This window comes from Aptenodytes patagonicus, chromosome 6 (assembly GCF_965638725.1).
Source record: "Aptenodytes patagonicus chromosome 6, bAptPat1.pri.cur, whole genome shotgun sequence".
NCBI lineage: Eukaryota > Metazoa > Chordata > Aves > Sphenisciformes > Spheniscidae > Aptenodytes > Aptenodytes patagonicus.
In genome coordinates, this window is record NC_134954.1 from 28,705,209 (window position 1) to 28,728,660 (window position 23,452).

The 23,452-nt window shown below is 46.4% G+C and overlaps 1 protein-coding gene across 1 annotated transcript; it reads right to left on the reverse strand.

Annotated features, from left to right (window-relative positions):
- Positions 1–136: 136 nt before the first annotated feature.
- C6H3orf70 (chromosome 6 C3orf70 homolog) lies at positions 137–22,217 on the reverse strand. The gene is made up of 2 exons (XM_076341750.1): positions 21,971–22,217; positions 137–3,380 (listed from the first exon to the last, which is right to left on the reverse strand). Exons 1-2 carry the CDS (start codon positions 22,146–22,148, stop codon positions 2,824–2,826), a joined length of 735 nt encoding a protein of 244 aa, XP_076197865.1. The 5' UTR covers positions 22,149–22,217; the 3' UTR covers positions 137–2,823.
- Between the last annotated feature and the right edge of the window lie 1,235 nt (positions 22,218–23,452).

Below are 23,452 nucleotides of genomic sequence, written 5' to 3' on the forward strand. Positions count from 1 at the left end.
CCTGGTTATTACATTTCTCTGCCTAGCACTGGGTGTGTGTTTCAGGTGCTGCCATCTGAAGCCCTTCCTTTGCTGGAAATATCAGAATGTTTCACTGTAGTATGGAAAATACACAGTTAGTTAGGACAAGCAGAACTTCAGTTGTTTAGTATTTTATTAAAGAGGAAATATACACACCTCTCCCTGGCAGAATGGAGCAACAAGCCCAGGGCACGTCTCTTACAGCACGTCTACACCAGTGTTTGTGCGAAGAAAAGAAATCACGTTTCTGTGAAGAGCGTGTTTCTGAACTGGGGTGCGTGATGGAGCACAGTGAGAAACCTCCCACTGTGCTGGCTGCTGAAACGCTTTCCAGAACTAGCCCTGTCCCACACCAGGCTGCTCCACTGACGTTTTACGGGTACAACAGAAGGAAGAGGCAGCTTATTGTGCTTAAGACATCTGAACAAATCCTGGGTAGGAGACACTCACAGCTTGTCAATATTGCTAATTACTTACAGTTAAGAAAGAATGTATCTTGACGACAGTGATATGAACCTGCAAGACCTCAGGATCTTACAGTAAGTCTTGGTCATAAATACCCAACTGAATTTCACTATACTCACAGCCGGTGCCCCTTAACAGCAGGAGGAGGTGGCTCCTGCTTGCTTGCAAACAAGGCGAGCTCATGCCAAGTCAGAGGGTCCTGGTAACCTTTCCTGTGCCTGGTGCCCACAGCGAGAGCTGGCGAGGAGCACCTTGTCCTCAGGAAAGGCCCCACTGCCGCTAGTCCCTTGGGAGGATGCATCTGTCAGCCCACCCCGTCTTCCCGGGAAGGAGAAGCCGCCTCTGGGAAGAAAGCTCAGGCAGGCCAGGCACAAGAGTAAGCTTTTTCAGCTCTCCACTCAGATTACAATTGAAAGATTAAATACGAATAAATGCTGTAGGTTTATACATAATGCTTCCTTCTACCTATGGAATGTGTCTGAATGGTCAAAAGACACTAAAATGTTGTTAGAAACCTTAGTTAACCAAGAAAGACAACCCCGCCCTTAAAAAATTAATAAATCCTATTTACTTTTACTACGGCCTTCATTTAAATGCCCTCAGAAAAACAGAATATTTTCAGGTGCCTTGTGAGAATGTATCTGTTCATGCAATGGCCCAAGTTCCTCATTTAACAAGCATTGCACTTTTTAATGTAAATCATCAAAACTATAAAACCTATTATTTTTGTCTGAAAGTGTTAGTCTAAAAAGTACAGTATTACTTTATAACCTTTTATGGTAAACTCCTAGCACAGGCGCATGTGCACATACACACACTGTTGCCTAAACGTTTTCTAAAGATACTGATTACAAAGTGTATAAAATTAGTAGTACATTGTCAGGATACAGTGAGAGAGGTGAGCCATCCTATAACACAGACTATAATCTAGTATCAGTCACTAAACTGTACACATTTATACAGCCTTATATTCACCAATGACTTTTGAAACGTAAACAGCAAATACACAAAGAAATTCAGTAATGCTGTTGAAAACACAGTTATTACTGACTCCAACTGATTCAAGCTGACTGAAATCTTCTGAAAATGACATTTTTGTTTCATCAAGCAGGGCTGAAACCAAACCACCAGCGAGACAGCTCGCTCTTACCAGCTATTTGAGGAAACCCCTGTTCAGAATCCGCTCTTGAACTGGGTGCAAAGGAGCAGGAGCCAAAGCTTCCTCTCTCTGCTAGAATGATCTTAGGCTGTATTTTAACAAGCACACACACTACCGAGCCCATGGGCCATCTCCCACGAGCACCTCCACGCTGTCCCCGAGCTCTGCCGACACAGTGGTGTGGCTGATAAACTTTTTTTTTAAATTTTGTTATTCTTCAGGCAAATGCAGGCCCTGGGGCCATTTGGTCCTGAGTGCACGTGTCCGGCACCAAACAGCACAGGAGGAAGCAGCAGGCAAAGCCGAGGGCGGGTTTTGTGTCTTTGGAGGTAGTCACTTCCTTCGCCTATCATTTTACCCCCCAGTCTAGCATGGTATTGGTTAGACGGCCACGCTTCATCTCTGCCTGCTCCCCCTCCTGCTGAGCTGCAAAGCCAGATCCCTTTCCCGAGATCCATGCAGAGAAAAGGGACCAGCTGGATCCAGGCAACAGATCCCCCTCCGGAGCAACAGTTGCCTTCTCAGGAGATTTCAGAGCCTGACTAAACTCAGCAGATGCTCGGTGCATAGCCTGGAGAAAAGTTGGAGGCACTTTGTGCATTCTCTAGCCTGCCATACCAACCTGCTGGAAGAGTGGTGCCGACAGCCTTCAAGAAGGGTCGCACCAGCACTAGAGAAAAGGATGGACAATGCGCAAGGACAGACAGAGACGGAAAGAGCCTCTTGTCGCCACACCTCGCGTAGCTGTTTGAGAAAGAATAAGGGCAACTCGGTTTTGCTGCTTGCAGCTGTGCTGCACCAGCTCACCCTCTGTGCTTTGAAGGCCCACTGCAAACATCCTGACAGATGGAAACATCTCGAGTGGCACATCCTTGTATGAGCAGTACATGATGTAACCCAGACCAAGAAAAGGGCCTATTTCAGCTACAGAAGTCTTAAGATTTATCACTACCTTACGTGCAGACATGGGAGATCTGATCAGGCTGAGAACATGTTAAAATTGCTCAGGCTGCTGCTAGTTCACCAATATGCAAATCCTGTGACCGCACTCCCATGAGGAATCTGAAATATCAAGTGCACTGGAAAAAAGGGATTGTCAGAAAAAACAGAAAATATAAATACTACAAAAGCAACATTGCTGAGTGGGAACTGGACTGATCTGATACCAACTTGACGGATCACACAGTGGTTTCTATAGTCTCAATCACTTCCATTTCGCACTGCGAGGGTGACAAGAGCGGGCATTCATCTGGTTCCCAGCTGCTATCCGGGCTGTAATCTTCTTCTGAACTTAGCTCGGCCACCCCCTCCGTGTCCTCGTCACACGACTCCATGTAATGAACCCCCACCGCATTGATCCCGGAGTCCTCAGAGCTGGAAGGGGACGAGCAGTGATCTGTTTTTGGTGTATTGCTCTCTTTTGTGATTAAGGCATTGCGAACAGGGACTTCCTCGGGCTTTATCTTGTGGGGCATGGGGGGAGGCTGCCTCTGCACATAGCACATCTTCCCGTTGATGCATTTCACGCGATAATTGTCAATGAAAAGGTCTGCGATTGTGCAGAACTGCGGGGAGTCGGGGGGCAGAGGGGGCTGGAAGACGGGCGCAAACTTCAAAAAGTGTTCGGTGAGCGAAACGGAGATCTGGATTGTGTTTGTAGACTCCCGAGGGCGAACGGGTATTTCGGTGCTGGGAAGCTGCTCTACAGGTGTCATGGGCTGATAGACATATTTACCTGTGGGGAAAACAGAAAAGCAACATTTAAAGACCATTAGCTTTAAGTTAGAAACAAACTGATGACATGATGCTTGCCCTTGGCTGTTAATAATAACCAACAGTCAGCAGCCACTGTTTTCAATGGCCTCAAGGTGTTTAGTCCTCTCCTGGTACAGAATCTCTGATGCTTAATATTGTAGGTAAGCATTACCTTCCTTACCCCAGTCCTGCTCCTTTCCCTGCCCCTGCTTCGAAGACATCTGTAGGACATCACTAACTCTAGAAAATTAACTCCAGGGGCACAACTCTGTAGCTAAGAAGCGGGACAGATGACAAGTCTGCCTGCACCCCTTTCTGGGGGAAAGAAAACTGAAAAGATGCTGAGAGACTTTTTTTTTTTTCACTGAACACAGAGCAGTTCTAGCTTACATCTTTGCTACAATGATCTAAATTTTATTATATTATTATTATTCCAAATTACAGTGAGTCTCCCTGCATGTGCTTCCATGTTCTTTTTTTCTGGGGACTAAATTGTGTTTTTCTATATTATAAACCAGAGGTTCATACATGACTGCAATTAGAATTTTAAGGCAGAAAAGAAGGGAATTCCCAAGCCATAGAAATGCTTTTGGCATCTTGATTATCTGGTTAAATAGTAACAAAATAGGATTATGTTGGTTATACAGAGCTGAACCAAGTGTGAACTGCAGATCTTTACTAAAAGAAATAAATAAAAGAGCAGAAAATCAGTACTTTGTTAGGAAAAACTGAGAAACTTGAGGCTATGCCTAAGACTGTACAATGCTGCATTTTATTTGCATGAAGCCTCTGAAAGATTCATGTCTCCCGTGGGGTTCATACACCATGAAAGCACAAATTTCCAGAAGACTTGCAAGTAGCAGGGCTCTCGGAGAGTTTTGATTCACGAGTTGCAAATACTGCTTTGCAAAGGCAGAAAAAGTATCAAAGCACTGAAGGACTGTTCTGATGCTTGAAGCTCTCCAGGTAAGGAGCAGAAAGCCACCAAAGTCTCGCTGCATTAATGAATCTGGCTGTGCTGTAATGAGATCTGCCACATGTTTTTGTGTCTGTGGCTCAGAGGTAGGTGCAGCCCTTCTCCCCCGAGTTACCCATTCCTTTGGAAAAATCGGAGCAGTGATTGCGTTTCTGCTCAGGGAAGCTGAGCAGGGCCTAGGCCAGTGGCAGGAGAGAAGGGCTTTCCTCTCCCCGAGGAAGGGCTCGCTCCCCCTGCCATGCCTCTCGGCAGTAAAAAATCCCATCCTCAGTCTGGGAATCCTTCCCAGACATGGGAAGAGCTCTGACTGCAACAAGTTCCCAGCCAGCGTGGCAGTCGGTGCCCCAGCCACCTGTTGAAAGCACTGGCAACAGGGTGGGCTGAGAGATCCTAACTCTTGGCTGCAGCAGCCTCTGGGGCGTTCACTGCCTCTACCAGCCCTGACAAACCAGGGCCCACACACAGGCTGTGCTTTGCCAGCCCAGCTCCAGCACATCACCAGGAAAAACCTTGAGCACTGGAGAAGGCTCTTCCCACCCCTGCTGCACTGTTGGTATTGGATGGGAAATGGCTCATGTGAAAGTTGGCTGTGCTCCTCCGCTGGGACTTCAAACCCCCACTGTCGAAGGACAGGGAGAACAGAGGAAACGCCACAAAGAGCACAGAGCCAAAGGAAGAGCTCAGGGGAGCACTGGAGCGTGGGAGAGGCACATTGCGAGGCCAGCACATGCAGAAAGCAGCTCAGAGGAACGAGCGCCAGATACGCTGAAGAGAAGCCCACCCCTGTTGTGCCATGGGAGGAGAACAGCTAGCCGAGCCAGACTGAGAGCAGCAAGACGGTGGCAGCGGGTGGGCAAGGGAAAAGAACATTTTGTCAATAGATTTGACCAGCTCCCCTCGAATACCTCATCAAGCAGTTTTTTCCTACAATCTGTGGAATGATAGTTGTTAACAGAGCCACTGGAAAAACTCAGTGAAAATAAAACAAGCTTTTTTCCCTCCAGTTTGATTATGGCTGGATGGCAGAAAATACAAAGACATCCTCTCCACTTGCCATCTTTTTAACATACCATGGTCTAGTTTCTAAACTTGCTGTGACTCAGAGGAATTAAGTGCTAGCATCAAACAACTGAACACTTCAACCACAGGCTCTTACTCCTTCGGTGCCCTGAGGAGCAGCAGCACAGATATTTTGGTTCTGGCAGTCACTGAGGGATGGGGTCTCTCAGGCATTTTTCAAATCTTGCTGACACAACTTCTCTGTGAAGCTCTCCGGGTCAGGTGGGCAGACCTCACCTTCACAACCTGCCGTAGCAACAGCAGCCCATGGCTTCCTGCCATCCACTGTTCTCCAGAAATCCTTCTTTGAAATTAGTGAACATTTAAATATGCTATTGTCTTGCAAAGCAACACAGATGCCCGATTAGTGTGCTGCTGGTTGGAACAGTGTCTGATAAAATTCAGCTCATGGAAACTGAAATGCAGCCTACCCTTGCCTGAAACCACAATGCGGTGTATATTCATGTATTTGGAGTGCTTCTGTGTGGGCTTCTATTCCATTCCATTGACAACCAATGATGAAAAACAGGTACTAGTGAAAAAAAATTTCTCAACTCAATTTTGTGCCACCTCTATTTGAAGTGTCCAAGGAAGGCCCTGGTGAAGATTTTAACAGGATCAAGAAAAAAGGTATCTGCACAACAGGGCTATATTTTTCCACTTAAAATAGCCACCACGTGCTAGAAGGCTGGGGGACGTTGGGAGAAGAAAGCAAGAGGATTTAAGCCAAGGTAGCTTACAGCACGGACATTGAATGATGAATCTTTGATTCACCAGTTTGACCTTTTTTTTTTTCCCTCTCTTCCCCCCCCCACCCCCCCCCCCCAAAAAAAAAAAAAGTGGCGGCAGGGGGAGATGAGGTGTTACCTGCGAGCTCAGCTGGTTGTTTTACCATTGCAGCAGCATGTGGTAATTCTCTGCATGTTTCAAAACTGCCCTGCTGGCACTAATTCCAGGGTAGAAGAAAACAGTGGCTATTCTGTTAACAGAGGATTTCAGATCCCCATTTGTGTGACCGTACAGTGGCTGAAACCATTTCCTCACGTTCCAAGGACAAGCTCTGCCAGGGTAAAGCAGGAATCGCCGAACAGAAAAAAGAGAACTTTCTACATGAACCGATTTCTACATTTCTTTAGAATTCTGGTACAAGTTTGTTAATATTCAGCTATTTTTAGGGACAAGTTTGTTTATTTTAGACAGGTTAAACTTCTGTTTTAAAACATGATCAGGTCCCTCTTTAAGGGATGCTGGTGCACACAGCTGGGACTGTCAGACTGGATCACGGCCAAAGCTGTGGTTACAGCCTCAGTTACAACTCCTTACCCTACACAAGGCATGTAAGCACATCAGCCATGATACATCCTATGAAAAATAAATGCAGAAATTTAAAAATAAGGTCGGCCCCCACCCCTGCAGCTTGCAAGATCGGCAGGGATGTCTTTTTCACAGAAAATTATCCCAAACGCACAAGTCCCCAAGTTCTCTTATAATACATCTTGGATTGAGCAAACTCCCACTGAAATAAACAGCAATATTTTTGCTGACTTTAAACAGCTGGCGAAAGTCTATGATAAAAGAGTATTTTGAGCACCTATTCTGATACATTTCTTTTAATATGCTAGCACGTAATTTATTGCTTATTTATTCCAACGAAGTCAGTTGAAGAGCTCTGCAATTGGGCTGTGCTGATGAATGCTCCTGTAAATTACAGTGTTTTGCACAAATACAGATGCCAGACTAGACACTGCATCGCAAGTTGTTTCCTGGGTCACTTGCCACCGCTGCCTACGCGGAAGACGGTAATTCAGTGAAGGAAAAATACTGCACATGCCGAACACATGTCCAAAAATCAAACTCTAAATTCTGTGAAAAGCAGTTTGCTGCATTTGCAGAAGTTTGGGAAGCTCTCAAGCACTGTAATAGCTGCTATGGAGAAGCGTCGCTGTTCTGGCTCTGTAGTTCCACCACCATGGCAAAAGGGCTCAGGGGAAACAAGAGCCCGTTCCTCTCCTGGGTGTTTAACAGGAAATGTGTGAAACTAGGCTCTGCCAAAATTATTTTAATGATAAGTCTCAATTATCCATGACAGCCATATGCTAACAGATGATACGATGAAATGCGACACAATGAGAGACTTCAGAAGTAGGTATGTAGGCTACGCTTAACTATGTCACAACCAAAAGCCTGCACCAGTACCTACACTTTCTGCTGCTACATGCTCGCAAAGCGTTATCCTCCATAAACACTGCACCTCTTTGTCTGATCCCAGTCACACAGTGACAGCAGTTTGTGCACAACTAAAAAGGACTGATTGTTTTTCCATTTCTTCATTATTCAACTGACCCTTGTGAAAGCCTAAAAAACAAATCCTCCAGAGAATTAGCACACACTAAAGCCGATACTCAACTGCAAAGCAACTATTCCAAACGTGTCCAAGGTGGTAAGTACTGGGCATTGCTCTTCTCCCTGCTTCTCTGTTCACAGAAATATGATTTTTATTGCCAAATTGGATGGATGCTGTTCACCAAAGCCTTGGCTCCACGCCTCCAGTGACACCTGCCAGCAGGTTAAGGCAGAATCCAGCAGAGCAGTGAGCTCTATCATGACATGCAGATCTTGAGCAAACTCATGCAACTTGGAAAATTTTTTATCCCTAAAAGTAGACACACACTTCCATATAATATATATATATATATATAAAGTCTGTTTGTGGCACTGATTACCAGAACTATGTGGTTGATTGATTGGAAGCTGTATTATAGTGTCTCCTGCTTACAAAAAAACAAATACAAGCCTTTAGAAGCAAACCATGAGGTAATTTCTTTCTGATTTTTTGCTAATTGAGCAGTCTGCATGCATCCTCCCCGAACAGACACAGCAGCAATTTCCGTAGCTAATACAAAATAACTTAGCCATGAAATAAGCAGAGGTGCTGGTTAAACATTTTATTCTCCACTTCCCTTCGTCCCAGCATTCTAGTTTACCTCTGACACTCATTAACGTGCTTGGCATATTAAAAAAAAAGAATCCATCTTTCAGCAGTGAGGTTTCTCATAACAAATTCTCAAGTTCTACCCTCTCAAAATGCTACCTTGAAGGATTTTTTTTCCTAATAAACAGCAACAGGAATTGCAATGCACTTCAGAAAATAATAAAAGATTGCTGTGGATCTTACAAGTTTAAGTCAGCGATACATACTGTGTATATTTTTTTGCATGCAAGACATTTAGACACCTTTAACTGAAACATAAAAGCTTTTTTCATATGTATTCTTTCCCCTGCAGCTGCTTGGACAAAGATCTCTACACTGTCCAATCTGCCAGCTCATCTACTCTCTAAAAATCAGCAGGGTTAATGAAGACCTGCTAACCATACACTATTTAACCATAACCTGGCTCAATTTAACACATACAGCTTAGGAACTGCTCCCAGGCGCCTAAGCTGGCTGAGCGCTTGTGGTGAAAGCACCTAGCCGAGGTGCGCTGGAGGAGAACCAGCTCTGATCTCACCAGAGATTTCAGTGCCTTTGGCTGTGACATACGAGTCAGGGAGGCTGAAGCAGTGACCTCAACCATAGGGCAAAGCACACGGGCTGACCTTTAGGCAGCTGTGTGTTCCCACCAAATAAGGGTGCGCAAAGGGTGTGTGCAGTTGGTGTCCATGGTTTAACAGCAGAGAGCCGCTCTTTAAGTGTTGGTGACTTGTTTCTGCTTGAACCTATACCTTTGTAACAGCACCAGTGATCTTTGGTTGCCAAGTCAGCTGGGATTCTCACTCCAGCCATGCAAGGCTCTCCTATTGCCGCACACAACCCTGCCAAAAAAATCAGCTTACGTGGGAGGGAAATTGGTCCCACTATGAAGAACGTTAAAAAAAAAAAATTCTAATTAAATACCGCACCGCTTTGAAGGAGTGAAGGCAAAGCAAGTATTCATAATGCATATGTAACAGAAGACAGTATTAGCTTGGAGGGATTCTGCATTAGTCTAAGGAGAGTTCACAACACGGGGGCTCTTCCACATCTCTCTGCATGGGGAAACCTTGGAGATCAGCGTCTCAAGCACTGTCTTTCTTCCTAGCAAAAGATGGAGAACTACCAAGCATTCTTCCCATGGGACTTGTTTCATATCTCACCAGTGTGGTAGGAGAGACAAGTCTGCCTCTTCAGGAAGAGCTAACTGGATGCACACCTCTCTGACGTCTAAATGAAGTTGTCTTGCAGGTGATGACAGCTACAAGCTGGAGTAGTGTGTTGCTGCCTGGATTGGCACAGTAGCCCAAGGACAACTTATAAACTGTCAAACACCTAGCTGGTTCTCCACGATCCCCTGGGGCGGTGGGTGGCACAGGTGGCAGACAGCTCTGCTGTAACAGACTGGCCCGCGGTCGGCCCCAGCCCGTGCACAGGAAAGAACTGGGTATCGTTTCACCACTGACAAAGCAGAAAGTCTGGGCAGATGGAGGGTCTTCCTCCTTTACAGACTAAAGCAAAGCTCACTGCCCACAATCTGGAGGTGTATATTGAAGGGAACTCAGCACCCTAAGCCTGCTTGAGATACCCACCACACCTTTTTTTCAGAAGCGTTCAGCAGAGTAGAAGGGTCATCTGAAAGTGTGATACTGGTCTGAGCACCTACATGGGGCTGCCTTCCAGCCCCGCAGGATGCAACAGCGGACAAAATGACTGCCTCTGGCCTTCCTCCTTCTTTCTCTCTCCAGTTATATGCACAGCTTGGGACAACAAACCTTTGCAAACAAAGATTGCCCTAACCATAAATATTCACCAAGGACTATAATAGCTGCAAATTACACTTTGCTTAGAGCACAGTAATAGCTTTTCCAGAGGGGTGAGAACAAATGGAAGAAGAAACCCAGAGTATGTTTACAGATGGCACATGTAAAAAAACCGCTGCTAACCCAGTTTCCATTTCTTTGTATCGTATGGAATAGCCATCATGTCGTACCTAGCAAAACATCATGGGCTGGGTTGGGAACGTGAGACATGGAATAAGCCACCAGAGGAAATGAAAAATATTTCAGGGCACTAAGGCACTGTCAGATTTATAGTACAAGCTCAAGTAGAGCTGAACTGTGCTATTAGTTGTTATAATGAAGCATAACTAAAATGCTTGTCGACATTGAAGGAGTCTCATAGATAAAGATATGCAACACCTTAATGCAAGTGATACTTTCATCCTGAGCTTCTTCCAAACAACTTTGAAAAAGCAGTGAGATTGTTCAAACAAATTTCTAGTGCGGGGAATGCAAACAGAGCATCCTGCACATTTCCAGTACTTCTGGCATAGCTAGAAGGCACAATAAGGGATCATAAAAGAGATTCCAAGGACACAAGCCAACTCTGCAAAGGAACACCAGTTACCTCAACACCACCATAAAAGAAAAAGAAGTCATGCAACAGGACCTTAGCAGTCTGGAAATACACCAGGAAACATTAGCAGGCTCTGACTTAACAGAAGTGTATCATTACAAACAGCACCTTCTTACAGAAGCACCTACATCAGAGCACTAACAAATCCGTCCCATTCCCAACCTCATCCAAGCACAGAAAAGAACTGGTCTAGCACTGTTTCTACAGTGATAGAATTTTCATTCCATAGATTCATTCCAGCAGTGATTTTGTACAGTTGCCAGTTCTCTTCCCAAGTGAAGGAGAGGTGTTCCCTCTCATTGCTGTATAGCGAGAGACAGCTGTGACAGCCCTTGCCTTGATGAACCATAAGCTTTTCACAGGAAACCAAGAAAGAGGGGGGGAAAAATCAGCAAGTTTTTCTTCATCAAATTTGTATTTTAATGTTGTTTTGTCTCAATTTGTTTTAAATACAAAAGGGATCATGATTGTACATGCTATGAGCTGTCTAAGCCTTTCAGGGTGTTCTGTGCATGTCTGCTTAAGAGCAGGTAACTCTTAAATGCAAACAGGCCCTGGAGCTTCCTTCTATCATCCCTGCTCTTTCCTCTCATTTCTTACATGGATTTACCAGACTTCAAGAAGTAGCAACCCTGGAGGCTTGAGAAATGTTTCATGCAGCCATAAACCCTCTTAAAGGGCCATATTTGCTTACTAGCTATTGTAAGGGAACAGAATATCAACACCCAAAAAAGCAACGAACAACAATGCACACCACATGTGCGTTCTGAAAGGAGCTCTTTCCTTTCAGTACCTGTGAGAAGTGTCAGACTTCTACTTACCTACCCACAGGTACTACTAATCCCAGCCCTGGCACAGCCCCACGCTGGGTTACAAGAACACACACACACACCACAGCGCAGGCATGAAAAGCGTAGCAGTCACTCTCAGGTACCTCCACAAGCACAGCTTACCATGAGCACAGCAGCTAAGCACTGGCTATCACAACCCGAGCTCTGAACCCAAGATATTTGCCTTCCAACATCCCTTTATAAAGCTACCCCCAAAGGGGAGAACAGCCACTCTTTGCACACTTCCCTGAAAAATTTTATCCACCAACTTACACTAGGTATTTTTTAAATTCAGTAGAGAAGATAGCAAAAATGGCTTAGTGCTAAATATTTATTCTACAAAACCATCCCTGTGCACCATCTGCTCAAGCTTCAGCATCCCATCATTTTCATGCAGACAGTCAGTGTGCTGATATGGTAACAAAGAAGGATAAGCACAGATCAGTGTCAGAAGCTACCTAGAAAATGAAGGCATTTCCTGGTGTAGAGAAATCACAGGCACAGTGTGAGAGACAGAGAGACAAGTTACAGTCTTCTTCCAGGTGCATAGTACATGCTGCAGGGGGGCACCCATGAGCCCCTGTATGCAATGGGAATGTTTTCCTGTGAATTCTCAAATAAGCAGAACAGCTCATGGGTTCTTGACTGGAAAATCCGCTCCAAAGGACTGTACTATGCAAGAAAGACGTGCACTCTGTACCCACAGAAGACAGCCCGGACGGACAGCTGAGGCAGGAGGGTTTTTTTGGTAACTTGGAATAGACGCATCTTTATGGCTACAACCTGTTTTCCTGGTGGGCTGACAGGAGAAACAATGGCATATGCGATGTGCTGTACCTGTGCTGCTCCCTTCCTGTTGTCAGAGTACAGGGTCTCCTGCTGACAAGTCATCTGTGTGGTGGCCTTACCAGAGCGCGAGCCTTCTGGGCTTGACAAACACATTCTTCAACTTCATTGCGGGGAACAGTGTCTTTATTATCAATACAGGCCATTCTTTTAACCCTTGTCCTATTGGTTCTTCTGGTGCCTATCTACATGCATTTCCATTCATACTTCATTCAAACCAATCTTTGTATTTCTATTACAAGCCTCTACCGAACCCATTTCTGGAGAATTTAAAGGACTACTCTCCCTGCTTACACCCAGAATATGTCACCACGTGGAGCTGAAGTGTGTAGGTATGGGTGCCAACCCTTCCCTCGGAGGGGTGTGGGATCCAGCAATGCTCTGCATGAAAAAATAAAAGACCGAGTACCACCCTTGCAGGCGGAGGAGGTGGGCCATCACATCACACAGTGCCACTGCGGGCAAATGGCTCAGAGCAGCTGGACAATGTAGGTGGGACCAAACTCAGCACTTGCTGCTGTGGCAGGGTAAGCGAATGCTGGTAGAGAGGTAAAAGCATCGCCCTCAGTTTCACACCAAGAGGGCCAAGATCCCACAGCACCAGCTGGGGAACGCTGAGATCAGTGGCACAGGGTAGGAAAAACAAAGAAAAAGGTGAGTGTCTCCTTTTGCCTGCCCTGCCTACGGACGGGCTAATGCTGGTGAACTGCAGAAGACTGCAAGAGCTGATCAGTCCACCCTCACACAACTGATGGTGTCCAAGCCTTTCACCAGGGACAAGAGGCACTTGTGAGTGAGTGCAAACACCTGGAATGTGGCTCAGGATGAGCAAAGCACTGAAATCCAAACAACACAGGCAGCCACACAGCATGAAGTGTGAAGCAGCCAAGCACCCTGCCTGAAATGGCTGCAGGTGTGCTCCAGCACCAGCATCACACATCGAGCAGCAAGAGGGATGACAGCAGAGCATGCTCTCACTGGGCACAGCAGGGAAAAGGTTTCAGGGCTGGGTGCAAGTACACAAGCAAAACAAGCAGTTTTGAGAGTATGCGTGTGGGCTCTCAAGCTCTGCAGCCACCAGTGAGAACAAGAATACAAATGAATGCCTCTTGAAATTGTTTTACAACATAGGTTATATATAAATTCCAACTGTTACATTGCCTAAATTAAAGTATGGGTATATTAAAAACAAGGCCCAGTTGCCAAGCAATCAGATTTTACTTTCCCAGTAGGTTTTTGACTTCCATCTATGTGAATATACTCAACTATTGGCAAAAACATCTCTAAATTGCACCAACTGCACTTCTTGAATTCTGTGATCAGTAACTACATAAAAATTGATTAGTGGAAGAATCAAAGCCATTATGAAAACATACTCTGTATCTTGTGGACAGATAAATTCATGAAGGTGCTGGAATAAAAACCACAACACACTAAAACAGGGTTACTTTATATACAGAGAGAGAGAGAGAGAGAGAGAGATACGCACTACCTGGAATCCAATCTACTGTCAACTAGCTTTTTACGTTAGTATAAGCTTGTGCCATCCATCAACAGCTAAACCCACACTGTCACAGCTATCATTCTGGAACATCTTACAATGTTTGTGAGTAAAGCATTTTGTTTTTTGCCCCTTACAGAAACAAGAATTTCTGGTATAGCCTTACCAATGTGCAGAACTAAGCTACCAAGGCTTGAAGTGAGTCATGAAGGCAGCGTTGGTTAAACTGAGAGCCATTACATAAAAACACCCCAAGATGTCCATTCTCTACAAGCCCAGCTCTCGTGGTTGCATCCACATGAGCAGCGACAAAACAAATTCTTGATGAGCGCACAGGTGCTGCCAGGAAATTTGAGGTCCTGTGCCAAGTACCTGAAAGCCCTCTTCAGTGCTTCCATCAAACCTGAGCACACAGTCAGCTCTGCAGACCTGCATGATAGAAACCATGAAGATGACAATCTCATGACTCAGTTTGTCTCATAGGGCAATGCAAGGATATGACCATCGGCTGCAGTTTAAGACACACAAAACATCCATCAGCAACCACAAGAGTAAGGATAATGTGTTAGAAGGCACTGCAATCATACACTTTTGCATTTAGGCGCTCGGAGTAAGCACGCTTGCAGATTCAAGCTGGTAAACAGATTTCCTCACCTGCAGAGTCCAGGAAGGAAGCCACACACTTGCCACAGGCACTGCACTCCAGTACAAATTTTACCTTTGAGCTGTTACTCTGCAGTGAGAAAAGTGCCTGAAGCCCTTTACCGGAGTGAAGACCTCTGAGCAGGAGCAGAGGCTCAGTCTTCACCATGAAGCCATTCATAACATCCTGAATTCACAGACAATCGCACCAGCTGACGGGACACAACGTTAATGAACTTTTCCTTCGGAAGTACTTGCTTCTGGTAGGAAACATCCACACCCTCATCACTTCAGGCTGGTCCTGAGCAGGCTTCATGAAAACAGCAGGTTAACCCTTCAAGCAGCTACAGAGGAGAGGTGTCATTTATCTGCAACAATCAGAGGCTCTTACTAGCAGACCATTGAGTTTTGCGCAAGCAGGCATAATTCTTTGTGAATCACGCTCATCAGATGGATGGACAGATTACAAAACACAGCCTCATAGTCATGCATGACAAACAAGAGGTTTTGTCTGGCAGAAAGCATTTTGGTACACAAGGCCCCTTTTTCTCAGGACTTTTGGAGAAAGAAGTGAAGTGATTTCTATTCAATCCTGTACGAGGCATAGAAGAGAGTCCTACAAGATGTACTTACAGCAAGTAACTTGAATTCAAAGATTTTCCTGTGGTCTATTCCTGTTAAGTGATATCAGGGGTTTTGTTAATAATAATAATAGAACATGCATGTCTCTAAACATAACTGCATTGTAGTAAGGATTTCAAAATGAATGCCAGCAGGTTCTTTCAAAGGCACTGATGTTCCCACAGGGTATGATGAATCTACACATGTGGGTTCTCTTTCTGAGACACAGCATCAATAGTATATTCATACTGTGATTTGAGGATTATAACTAAAACCAGAGCAACACAATGCAATCCAGGTCCAGCATGGTGCACCCAAAAAAACTGGTGGTAAGTGTTTTCCCTTTACACTTCAGAATATATTAAGCTGACATTCTTTCCTTCGTTGTGTACAGCTTAGTGAAATGAAGCTAGAATATCATAGCTCTTCAAAATACAGGTGAAGAGAAGATCTTGCACAGCCACAAGCATCAAATCCTCATTAAAAGTCTTTTCCCATTACAAGCTGAAAAATCCACCTTTCTGTGGCTCTTGTATGGTGCTCAGCATAATGTCTCGCTTGAGCACAAACATTTTGTTCAGATACACGGACGTAAACTGGATGGATATTCAAATCCTCTTCACAGCAAAAGCAAATGAAAAATGCCTATTTCTCCTAGGATTTGTAATCATCCTCCCACCAAGACAAGCCATGTTTTCAGAGAACACCCAGCCCCAGAATTCCTAGCCCCACTGCTCCATTCCTGTTTAGACAGAGCTTTCCACAAAGAAAAATATATGAGCTACTCCAAATATTCAGTCTCAGAATTTAAAACATAAGCATGTTACAACTCCCTTTCCATGTTTATCCAACAACTCAATCATCAGCACGTAGTTTTGCCCTGCAGAACAGCACTGCTGGAAATTCAAGTTACCATCACTAGTGCCAGGCTGGCTACTTCCAGTAAGCTCCAATCTACATCACCTTTCGCAGAGAGATACACGTAAAGCACTGGTACGCTACTGCCCTTTTGCTCTCTCCTGGATGTGACGAAGAGTTTCGTAGCCACCAAAAAACAACGCAAAGAAAACCCACCAGAACAAAAGCAAGGCTTTTGGAGATCTACAGTGTATGCAATGCTGCAGAGCACCCCAGGGCTTATTTTAGGATCCCCTGCAGGGCTGTAGCTGCTTCTCTAACATGGAGGGATCAACAGAAGCTGGCTGGCAGGCAGACACAACTCTTCTTTAGATCCCCAAGCTCTGTCAGGGTGCACTTGAATACCTTCAATAACCATTTTAACTCACTTACCAGTGGTCTGTTACAGGAAAGAAAGGCTGCCTTGCTGATTCGCCGCTTACGATTCCCACAGGCAGATGGGGGTCTGAATAATTACATGGGCTTCAAAGACTGTCAGAGCTCCTGCTGATAGCTTCTGTCGCTCGAGAGGTGGGAGAGACACAATGGAAATGCTACTTGTGTGCACAGAGCTACTTACATGCTGCACATATCACTATGTAGCAGGGGGAAATACCAGCACCTGGTGCGTGGGGCCAGGGTGTGTACACTGCCAGAGGACAGGTAGGAGATGTGAAGTGGCACAGAACACCACATCTTTCTCTCTGGAAGAGGTATAATCAAGGCTGGCCTGGACAGAGAGCTTTCACCAGTTTTGTGGGACAGAAAATGGATGTTTTTATTTAAAAATGTTATAAAATAAAACCACTGGTATTTCAAGTAGAGAAGAATATAAGAAACAAATATCTGCTCAGAGTACACACAAGTGCAGTGACTGTACTGATTTGCTTCATTCCCTGGCAGCAGCTATGGGAAATGGATAATCGCCTTTCACTGCCCAAGCACACAGCAGAGACCGACCGCAGACCCAAAACTACAACTGCCTGATCCACCTCCGGGGGACCTGCAGATGCCCGTAAAACAGACACAATGAGGAAGCGATGGAACTTGCTCTGAGAGCGAAGAGAAACCCTGGTCTCCCTGTTCAGCGGGCAGATGAACAAGAAATATAAATATACTCTGATTCTGCGTCCCCAGAGTATGTGCTGGCACGGCCAAAATCAGAGAAGTCCTCCTCCCCAAAACCACCCAGAAAACACATGCCCTTTGTGGCGTGCCACCCATCATATAAACCCATTTTCTCCTCTTGGCTGAGGAATGACAGTTTCTTGGGTTTCTTGCCAAGCCTGCCTGACCTCATGCAGAAACTGCCAGGTCTGGATCTAAACTCAGGGCCTAACAGTCCCATAATTACGTGATGCACACCAGGGAGCAGGAAGCTATTTCAAGGCACACCTGCAACTGTTATACACCACTTGGCAAAACGCAACGGTGGGGGACCATTTGTGTCTGTTAAAACCTATACTGCCACCACAATCTTTTTACGTGTCTGAGCCTAGCAACTGTTTTCCCTTTCTGACCACCCAAAGGAGACCTCACAGCTTTCACCCATGCTCGGTTTGTTTTCTTGTAAATGGTCCAAACAGCTGAATCTCACAAAAGTGCTGGAACTGAAATTCATTTGCCGCATTTATTTTTCAATATAAGATATGCAAAAGGCTTTAAGTAACTAAAAGCCTGCTTTTTGATGCTGAACCAGGGCAAAAAAATAAATTACAGAAAGGCTAATACAAGGTAGCACAATTGTTATCTGTTGATACAACTGCTGTGAAACGAGTATTGTGGAACCATTATTCATAATGTATTTTTGATAACTGCAACATAACATACTGAGAGTTTTGCAAGGTGTTTAACATAATGGAAGATATTCAGATTAAAAAACAAACACAGTTGCAACAGAATACCCTATTTTTGCATTGTCCGGGGATGAAGCCAACCTTGTAATTGTATCAAGTGTAATGCTTTCGCTGGTGAGCTAATTCTTAGGAAGTAAAATTAGCAAAACACGATCAAAGTCCTGCTGTCAGGACAGATGTAACCCCAAGGATCTGATCCCTTCCGACAAAAGCAGGTACCACCACACAGCCAGCAGCCTCGCAGACAGCATCAGTGCAAATCAGAGCCACAGCAGAAATCCAGAGGTGAGGAAAGGAAGGCAGGCACCTTGCTGCAGACCTGCCTCTGGAGCATGTTTTCTCTGACTCTGGAAATAGATCTGAGTAATTTAAGGGTCTCAACCTGCATCTAATAAACAAAACCCCACAAGTCTGTCAGAGGGGAGGGGAGGAAGGTGAACAGGGGGCTGTCACCCTGGCAAGGGGAATGCACGCAGGGGTAGACTGAAAGGGTGCAGTGCAAGCAAGAGAAATGTGTAACGGGACAAACATACAGACTGAAGTCAAAACACCTCTTGGGCCAACACCTTCTTCCCTGCAGGGAAGAGGACTCCAAAGGCTTGAGCCCTCATCCTGCTTCCACCTGCAGACAGGAGTTGGCAGGCACACAGATGTCCGGCAGCACACAGGGGAAGGGTTTTGTAGACATCTATTGCAGCAGGATATGAAGTGCTGCCTGCTCTCCCGGACACCTGACACCCACAGAGCCAGGCGTCTCCAGTGACATCCAATGTACCCTGCCAGCCCTCCCATCTGCAGCCTCCCCAAGCCCACCAGTGCTGCACATTTTGCATGAGCCTGCTTACAGAGGTTTTAGTTGGGTTCAGAGCTCCCCAGGCACAGGGGCACATTAGAGAACCACCTCCCATCTCATAGGGAAATCTTCTCCCTACCAAGCCCGAAACAGACTGAAAAGGACCCAAAATAAACTCCCAGGCTTGGACACAGAAGTCATGCAGATACCCACAGCACGTGAGGTTCTTGGAGCTGTTTGGATACACTAAACAGTCTCTGTGATCTCACCTGCCAACTATTATTGCCATTTTACAGACAGAGAAACATCGGAGGCAAAGAGAGCGCTTAAAGTACTGCTCACTTCAGAGCATGCCAACAAAAATGGCTTTGGGGAATTCAGACTAGGTTCTTTCTCAGTTATTACTTCTATAGCCAAGTGGCTCTGCAACGCTAAATTGCTTCTGCCACTGAAGTAAGCAGATGTGATCCTGAATACACATGAGGAGACAATCTACTCACTGTAGCGGTGGTGAGTTTTTGTAATTTTTCAGTGTAAGTGCACTTTAACCGAGTTGACATTCTCCAGGACCTTGGACACTGATGGAAAATAATACTTCAAAGGCCATTTTAATTGATGTAGAGCTTCCTGTACCCCAATACAGCTCTTAAGAGTCACAGAAAACCGCTTTCAAGAACCCTCTGAGGATTCCCAAGTCAGTATTACAGCACTGCGTTTATGGAAGATAACTCCCAACACTGTTTAATTACATCTCTGACCTCTATACAATTTTCCATTATAGGCCTCATTCTTACCCCTTTTAAGTCCAACTCAACTCATTCTGCAGGAGCAGGATACAAAGAGATCCTTAGCTCCGAAATTTGCATTAGGAAATTAGCCACTTCTTCATGGCTTTCAGAAGATTCAACAAGAAAATGAGGTATGTGACTTCCTTCATTTAAAATCATAGTTTCATGGGGCAAATATATCTCAAAGTTTCCTAAGCCATAAAGGAGGACTTAAGAAGGAAGTCTGTACTTCTTGCAAAAGCTATAATGATTTTTAAATCTTACGATTGCCACAGGGAAGCTAGGGTTTGGATAGGATCTCAAGTGGTCCTTCCAAGAGGGAATCAGCTCCGTGTAACTCCTAAGAGACACCAGTCAAAGCCTTCCTTAAAGGCCTTCAAGGACCATGATTCCTCACCTTCTTAAATACTCCGTTCCCTTGCTTCATTTGTCTTCCTAGTTAAAAGGTTTTCTAATATCCAAACCTAAACTTTCCTTGCCACTGGTAAGTGATAACTGGTTATCTTCCAGGTCTGTGTAGAGAAGGACTAGAACACAGCTTTCTTTGCAAGGCTACCTTTACACTTTGCAAAGCTTATCTCCCCTCCCTCCATCAATCTTTTACAGCCCAAGCAACCCCTTTGCTTTTGCACCCCCTTGTGAATCATATTTTCTTATCACATCACTGTGATCTCCTACAGAACCTCCTCAATTCTCCTACAGCTTTTTAAAGTGCAATGCTCAAAATTAAGCCCATCAGTCTGGTTTCATCATTACTGAGCTGAAGAGACTAATTAAATTGTACGTTTGCAATGCTCCTGTTAACGCATCCCCAAGTGAAGCCTCGGGTTCTGGTTTTGGATTTTCTGCCACAAAGGCCTCCTGATGCTGATGCACACTCAGTTTGCGATCCATCTTAATCCCCAGATCCTTCTCTGCAATGTCAGTTCTCCAGGTGTTCCCAGCTCCGCATTTGACTTCCCCTTCCCAGGACCATCCCCAGCTGATTTCAGGTAACATCTCCAGTTTATAAACACCATTTTGAGCTCCAATCCTGTATTCCAGAGTGCTTATAAGCTCATATATCTTGATGGCAACCACAAATAACTGAGACCAGAGAAATTCTGGAAAAGAAGAGTATATCTAGGTCATAACTTGAGGGCTTTTATGTCATCGATGAAATGCCAATGAGACATCCCTATCCCTGTGCAGCAGGTGACTATGGCACCTTCTCACATAGCCAGTTGTGCCACCACACAGTACTCATATCAGAGCACAGACAGAAAAAAAAACATTGTTCTGAACTGATTTCAAATGAACCCCAAATCAAGGTGAAATTCCTAGAATGTGTATTTAATTCAAATAGAAGCTCTCATCCAAATAAAAGGTGGCTTTTTAGGCAGGTCGTTTTCCCCATTAAGCAAAATTTGCAAAAAGTGTCTGTGAGGGGGAATCCATGTAGGAGATTAAATTACAAGGAGAGATGTCGACAGACTTAAAAGGAGAACGGGGTGTCAGGAGTCAAGGGACATCTTCAGCAGCACCAAGCAACCCTCACATAAGGCTCCAACTTTAACCCCGACCATCCAGGCTTTAAGATCTCCAAAACGCAACACGACCTAAGTACACAGCTCCATCACCATTTCCTGACCTCATACCGACACTCTGTTTGAAAAGCCTGCTCTTCAAGGCTATATGTGATTAATTATTCATCAAACTATGTTTGGACATCCACAGTTCAATCCCAGCCTCCATGATTATACACATCAGTATCTTGAATACAGATATTAAAGTCATCAGGCGCCTTTTCAACAGAGTTGGATCAACACTGGATTTTGAAACAGTAACTATTTGCTATAGATATCCTAAAGCAGTTACTTCTCTACTCAAAAGATTTTAAACCGTATGCCTGTAAAAGGAAAATAATTAGAACCGAGAACGAAGTAGCTGGTGAATACTTCCTCCGGTGAAAAGGACAGCCGTATGCAGCAGCAGCGGTGTGCGAAGGCAGAAGCCAGCGCCACAAGCAGCTCACCCTTTGGCCGTCACCGGGTCTGAGGGGTGTTTGGACGCCAGGCCCTGAGGCAACTCTCCCGAGCACCGCCGCCGCAGCCCCGCCCGGCCACCCCTCCGGGAGCAGCCCCGAAGTTTGGGGTCCCACCGCAGGGGGCTCGGCCCCGGGCTCTCCGCTGCGGCCGCGAAGCCACCGCGCTGCCGCCCCGCCGCCAGCCGCCTCGGCAGGGACAGCTCCGGGGGGCGGGCTCCTCCCGGCCGGTCGGCCGGCCCCCCCGCCGCGGGACGGGACGGGGCGGTGAGGCGGACCCCGAGCAGCGCGGCGCGCGGGGACCGTTAGGACCGTTGGGACCGTTGGGGCCGCGCGCTCCCTCACTCACAGTGGCACCATCCCAGGTGGCAGCACCAGTGGAGGCGGAAGCAGCGGCCGTGGCTGTGGGTGGCGCAGAGCGAGAGCCCGTCGCAGGGCTGGAAGTCGGGTCTGCCCGCGCAGCTGCGGGCCAGCGCCTGAGCCTCGTCCAGCTTCTCGCTCTTCGCCGCCGCCGCCGCCCCGCTCATGGCGCCGCCGCTCCGCCCGCAGCCCCCGCGCCGCAGCGGCCAGGAGGAGGAGGAGGAGGTGGTGGAGGAGGAGGAGAAAGAGGAGGAGAAGGCGCCGAGCCGCAGCGGGGACCGCCCGCCCGCCCAGCGCCGCGGGGGGCAGCGCCGCGGGCAGGGCCCGGCCGCCCGCCCCGCCCCGGGACGGCGGGCTGCCGCCCCTCCCGCCCGTCCTTCAGCACCTCCCGCTGCCCGGGACGCCGCCGGCTGCCCGCAGCCGTGACGGGGGTGCGCAGACCCGGTTACCGGGCGTGCGGCGGTAACCCAAGGGCAAAGCCGCTCCGGGAGCAAGGTGGTCGATCGCGGCGTCCCGAGGCCGGGCTGGCCAGAGGTCGGGTCACCCCTCGGGCTGCCGGCTGTGTTACACTGGGAACACCAGCTCTGCTGCGCCAAGGTGTGTGCGCAAGGGCACCTGCCATAAATTTTGACCCATTATGAGATTTAACTGATTTTCAAAGGCATCTTGTAGCGGCAGGAGCACGTGTGCATGAGCAGCGACCAGTCCTGGCTAAGCCAGCCTGGCTCCCAGCAGAGATAAGCAATGCCAGTGGGCCATGGTGCCAGGCACTCCTGGGCCAGCCAGCTCCCTGGAGCATCCCCCTCTCACCCCTGCCATGACAGGGCGTGTGGAGCTCCTCTCTGGACCCCGCCGGGCTTGTTAAATGGGATCCAGGCACCCTTGCATCCAGATGGCAGCCTCCAAGGAGTGTGAGAAAGAGGCAAGCAGGCTCGACTACATGATCGGGTACAAGCGATATGGGGTGCTCCATGTGTGTGGCTCTTGGCTATTTTATGAGACAGGTGGACGCAGATTGTCCCTGCAGTGCCAGAGTCAATGGAGCAGGAGACTGAGCTGCTTGCACACGTGGCCCGTGGCACAGGCAGTTCTTGTTTTGTGTTTTATTCTTCATGCTACTTATTCTCAGGCCATCTAATCAGGAAAACCATTTCTTTCTAAGCATGCAGTGATTTTAAAAACACTGATAAACTTTGTCTTCCATTTTGTAAAATAGTAGATATAATTTTGATTAATAATGATATGAAAGTGTATTGTTATTTTCCAACTATAGCATCTTTAGGCCAAAATTAAAGTTTGGATTTATCTTGAGCAGTGGCTACATTATTTGGTTTCCTAAGTGTAGTGGTAGGCTTGTTTCCCTGTCATGTTTGAAAGTAAATGGTGTTTTTATTGTCCCTCTGCTCAGTACTAGAAGAGTTGAAGTCAACTTTCTGTTAAAACAGAAATCAAACCGGTCATTTTCGTAGTC

Coding starts and splice junctions, on each gene's coding strand:
- C6H3orf70 (XM_076341750.1), bottom strand. CDS start 22,148: ATGAGCGGGGCGGCGGCGGCGGCGAAGAGCGAGAAGCTGGACGAGGCT. Junction 3,381..21,970: donor CCACCTGGGATGGTGCCACT/GTGAGTGAGGGA, acceptor TTTTCCCCACAG/GTAAATATGTCTATCAGCCC.